The following is a 5,511-nucleotide window of genomic DNA, read 5'->3' as shown; positions in this document are numbered from 1 at the left end:
ACTACATTTAAAGTATTTTTATAGGTACTGGGAACATTTCTATTACCTATCTTCAGTCATTTATTGATATATTTATCATTACTTATTAAAATAAATGACCTTAAGTTATGTCATTTATTTACAAGGAAGATAGTATTTTTTTTTCCATTTCCAAGTTTCTCCTTAAAGAAATATGTATTCTTGCCTTTTTACACTGTACTAAAAATATCACTTACACATATAACACTTTTTTCCCCTCAATCATGGATATTACATTGGGACCAGTATGTGTGAAACTTCATGTACATAAGGTCCTCCCCCCAAATAACATTGATGATGAAGGTTTTCAATCACAATATTCTTACTTTTCTTCTCTATGGGGCTATTTAAAGTTTGTACAGGTGACTGTTTCAAAAATATAAGCAAAATAAAACTCATATTATACAGTCCATTCATAACCTAAACATTCACAGTATAGTTTTACTAACTGTACTAGAAAAAGATAAACAATAAATTTCTTTTTAAATCTTGGCATAATTATTTATAGTCTATGAAATGCCAGCAAAAATAAAACACACAAGATTGAAAAATTATGAAGATTAAATTTCATTTATATTTTCCCTCTGATTTTCACCAAGGGAATTTACAGAGTTTATTCAAATGTTTGGCAGGGACATAAACACAAGGATTTTACCAGAACTTTGGCATATTTTAATTTCTCCTGTTTTTTTTTAATACAGTCTGACCTTTGAAAAATAGAAATAATTTAAATACATAATCCCCAAAATTTGCATTAAATACTGATTCTTGATCATTTTCACTTTGTAGACATCTTTCTAGATTTATATTGAATCAAAACATTTGTAAAACATGGAAGCTAACACTGATATTTTACATTTATAAGTTTAAATAAAAACTGGTACTATATATAAAGAAACAGAGAGTATATGTGATAATTACCAATGTAACTATTTAAAATTATATTTGGAATGTCATAATGAACACAATAATGTAAAGCAACTAGATTCGTAACATATGAGAAAACTGTCTCCTGCTCTATAGATTTCCAATTGTCAATTTAAATGCAGATCATATATTAAAGTTTTTCCTAAATTGTGTTAGATATATAAGATGTGCATTTTAATTTGCTAGCAGATTTAATCTTTTACATCATGGAGATACTTTTTTCTCTTAACACATATAATTCACAATGTTTTTAAGAAAGAGATGTTCATCATGGTATTGTTTATAAATGTAAAAAAATATTGAAAACATATAAACCTTTTTCAACAGCAACCTTTTATATACATTATAGTATATCTACACAATGGAATACTATGCAATCACTAAATTAATATAAATTGATCTTTATTGCCATGAAAATATGATTATGGTTCAGTTTATAATTAAAAACAATATAAGTAATACAGTGTTTTAAGTAAAAAACACATGACCATACATAGGAGAAAAGATATGACAGATATGCACATACTAAAAATATTAATAGTGGTTATCTCCAAATTGTGATTATTTTACTACCTTCTTTTGCACTGTGTACATTTTTATAATGATCAAATATTATGTTTATAATTAAAAAACATTTATTTTGAAAATACCTGGTCATGAATCACATTAAATTTGTAGGTAAAGAGAAACAGTTTTTTTCTCATTATTTTATAGTTCAAAAGGTTAACAAGTGATAATAAAATTATATATTTATGTTGTAGTATGTATGAAAATGAAGATTTATATATAATGTAATAAGAACCAAATAACAATATAAACAAAGCATTTTCTTGTGTTTGAATATGTGGTAGAAGTGAATCAGATTATATAAAAACAGTTATTTAAATTTTACATAAATTAGGTATTTATCTCCTTCTCAAATGGATTTGAACTGGTATGCATAAGAAAGGCAATCAAAATGATATAAATGCAATATGGATGGGAGGCAGACAATGAGAAGAGGGAACTGCAAGTGAAATGTGGAGAATTTGTAATCTAGAAGTTGTATGACATAAGTAACATCAGTATCAAACAGAAACATTATTTTTTCTGAATTTCCAAGCAGCCACAGACATAAACACAACTGTGTCAAGTTAATAGTTCTCACAATGGACGGAAACCAAGAGACAACCTGTTCCATAACTTTGAAACTTCTGTGTTTGTTATCACATGGATACATTCAAGAATTTACAAGGGATAATAATATGCTTAATATATGATCTTTAAAGTAGTTTTCAACATAATTCTATACATTATTTAATATTAACATTGACACTTGATAAAAGATGAAGATAAAATATTAAATTATCTATGGATAAAGGCAATTTAGTGTAGTTATTCATCTTGTTAATTTAACATTACATATGTATGAACTAAGGAATTTAGAAATATAAGAGTGGTCCTTACAGCGTCCTGGAATATCAAATCTTCCTTGAAAGGTTTATAAGATGCAAATCATAATTTAAATAGCCACTACATAAAATGTTAATTTCCAAAGGTACTTATTGTGAAAACAGGGCATGTTAATACAGAACTCCCAACACTACTTAAAGCCACTACCAATTCTGCAATATAGTCACAATATATTTAAAAGGGAAAAATACAAATAAATAAGGGAAGAAAAGAAATCTCACATCTTTCTAAAAGAATATTCATATTAAATAATGATTTAAGTGAAATTATGTATATGTTTATTGGATCATTTTCCAATAAACATTTTCCCCTGCTCTGTTGATTTCTCAAACAGCAAGTTAGAAGTTTTCACTGTGATGGACTCAAAAGTAAGGACAATGCCAAGAACATTTTCACGGAAGAAATTAAATGAAGTATTATTGAATTAAAAAAGGAAATATACTCAATCAACTGCCTCACCTTGGCTGTTCAGGAACAATGTGGAATAAATTTTATTCTACACATCACTAAGGATATTATATCAAAAATTGTATAAAAGGACAATTTTACAATTAGAAATTATGTTCACTAAAATGAACAAGGCTTTCTAGTTTCACTTTGTTTTCAAAAGAAAGTATTCACTTAAAAAACAACAACAACAACAACTGTGAATTGGCATAAAATAACCCCTTATCACAAAGGAGCCTGAACTAGGCACCAGCTAAGGCTGAAACAAATTGAAATTCTGATTCTCACCACCTGCGCCTGGCCTGGCCCAGGGTGACATGCAGGGGCTTGGAGCCCACTACTCGACCATTCATCTCATCCACTGCTTTGGTAGCCTCTTCAAAAGAAGAAAAGCAGACAACACCAAAACCTTTGCCTTGCCCTACTTCCATCATCACTTTGGCTCTGCTAATTGATCCAAATGAAGAAAATTCCTCCTTCAGTTTTTCATCATCGATGGTCTCATCCAGGTTTTTAATATAGATAGGCACCCCCGGAGGTCGACTTTTTTCTTTTAATCTCAGCCGTTCAAATCTCCGCCTTAACTCAGCTAGCCGTTCAATTTTCTTCTGTGCTCGCCCTACATACAGGACTTTCCCATCAATTGACTTTCCATGCAGGTCTAGCACAGCCTTTTGGGCAGCCTCGTGTGTCTCATACCTTACAAACCCAAAGCCTTTAGATTTCCCACTGGCATCTCTTATTACCTTTACGCTCTCAGTTGGCCCATATTCACTGAAAAGTTCCTTCAGTTTTTCGTCATCCATGTCATCTCCAAAGTTTTTAACAAAAACGTTAGTGAATGTTGCTCTATCCCTGGTTCTGACTTCAGCTGCACGCTCTTCTGGGAATTTGAATCTACCAACGTATACCTGGCGATTGTTCAGCCGAACTCCATTCATGTGCCAGATGGCCCTATTGGCAGCGGCTAAGCTGTCAAAATGCACATAGGCATAACCCTTAGAGCCATTGTCATCACATACAACTTTGCAGGAGAGAATGTTCCCAAAAGCCGAAAACAAATAGAACAGGGCCCTATTGTCAATTGATTTATCCAAGTTTTTGATGAATATATTTCCAACACCAGACTTTCTTAAGCGGTCATCTGGCTGTGACCACATGAGGCGGAATGGTTTGCCATTAATCAAATCAAAATTCATGGTGTTCAGGGCCCATTCAGCATCCGCGGGAAAGCGGAAGTTAACATAGCCATAGCCCAGGGGGCTGCGGGTCACTGGGTCACGGCAGATTCGGGTGAAACGCAGAGGGCCAGCGGGCCTGAACTTCTTATAGAGCATGTCCTCAGTGACATCAGGGTCCAAATCACCCACGTACAGGGCGGCCTTGAGGTACTTCTTTTTCTTGCCAGCAGGATTAGGCTCCCCGCTCCCCATCTCTCTTAGCATAGAGAGGAGGCTCTCTTGGGAAAGAAAAAAAAAAAAAGGCTGTTTTCTCTAATCTATGGGCCAAACAGCTGCTCACGAACAGAATAAGCCAAGGCAGTCGAAGGCAAGCTAAAAGCAGACTCAATCACTGTTGAGGCTGAGGCTGAGAAAATGAAGTTCAGAAACAGCTGGTCAGCAGGCTCAGAACAAACGCATCAGACAAAAAGGCACCCCAATAACGAATCTGTTCTCCCTGAGGGGACTTAAATTTTTCACCCGTGCAGATTTAAAATCAGTTTCAAAAGCCAGTATTAGTAACGAAAATTCTCTTTCCCCTTTAAATTTTAAGAAATCACCAAGCAGCTGGCTGGTTCCCCACATCTAGCATTGCCAACAGAGGCCTTGAGACCGGTTTTCTGCATAAATATAGGCCTCGAGCTCCTGTTGGTTTAAAATGCTATCAACAAGGGCAGGGGCCGAGTGTGTATTCCTCCGCCGCTGCCTGGCTGGCCGAGGTTTCAGGCAGGCTAGCAGCTTACTAAGGCCGCTCTGCACTCAGCGTCAGCGAAAGGGCATACTAGACACTCGGTGCGTTGAGATCAGCAGGCAAGCTGCTGGCAGCGGATCAGACAGAGAGACAGACAGACAGACAAACGCGCGGGGAACCGGAGACCGCCCAGATACCCAAGATGCCCACTGGGTACGGACCGAGTGAGGCGCGGTGATTTCAGAAGCCTGAAGCTCGTGGCAGGTCCGGAGGGACTGACTCACAGACGCATAGAGAGGGTCAGCTCAGATGCGAGGCGGGTCCGGACAGATGCAGGGCGGAGTCAAGAGAAGGGCAGATGCGCAGCGGGCGGGCCCATAGGGGACCGGTGGACTGGGGTTGCTTACCTCAGGATAGACCGACCAAGGGACCAAGAGCTTATAGCTGTGGTAGAGAGTGCGGGCGGGGCGTGAGGAAACCCGGAACCGTGCTAAGTAACTTCCCGCTTGCTCTGTGCCAAGATTTAAAAAAAAAAAAAAAAAAAAAAAAAAAAAATCAATATGATTTTTAGATTTTTTCTTTTAAAATTTGTACTTATTTATTTAAAATTTTAAAATATTTTCTTTATGCTGTTCATCCCCAAATCAGAGGAGGTTATGACAATGGCAGAAAGAAATCATAAGTTTTTTTTGTTGTTGTTGTTTTTGTTTTTGTTTTTTTTTAACTAATACCCTAAATCATGTTGCTTAGGAAAGC

General features: G+C 35.7%; 1 protein-coding gene across 3 annotated transcripts; it reads right to left on the bottom strand.

Annotated features, from left to right (window-relative positions):
- Positions 1 to 1,405: 1,405 nt before the first annotated feature.
- Positions 1,406 to 5,225, bottom strand: PABPC5 (poly(A) binding protein cytoplasmic 5). Of its 3 annotated transcripts, none has more exons than XM_081276535.1 (2): positions 5,163 to 5,225; positions 1,406 to 4,303 (listed from the first exon to the last, which is right to left on the bottom strand). In XM_081276535.1, the coding sequence occupies exon 2, from the start codon at positions 4,287 to 4,289 to the stop codon at positions 3,129 to 3,131; it is 1,161 nt and encodes a 386-aa protein (XP_081132661.1). In that variant the 5' UTR covers positions 4,290 to 4,303; positions 5,163 to 5,225; the 3' UTR covers positions 1,406 to 3,128. The 3 variants fall into 3 exon arrangements, with proteins under 3 accessions (XP_081132661.1, XP_081132659.1, XP_081132660.1); XM_081276533.1 differs by lacking the exon at positions 5,163 to 5,225 and adding an exon at positions 4,977 to 5,078 and having other exon boundaries at positions 1,406 to 4,425; XM_081276534.1 differs by lacking the exon at positions 5,163 to 5,225 and adding an exon at positions 4,977 to 5,077.
- Positions 5,226 to 5,511: the final 286 nt, after the last annotated feature.

The sequence above is a fragment of the Spermophilus citellus genome, assembly GCF_964194105.1.
Source record: "Spermophilus citellus genome assembly, chromosome: X".
Lineage (NCBI taxonomy): Eukaryota > Metazoa > Chordata > Mammalia > Rodentia > Sciuridae > Spermophilus > Spermophilus citellus.
The sequence above is the reverse complement of the archived record's forward strand: the minus strand, read 5'-3'. Positions and strand labels throughout refer to the sequence as shown.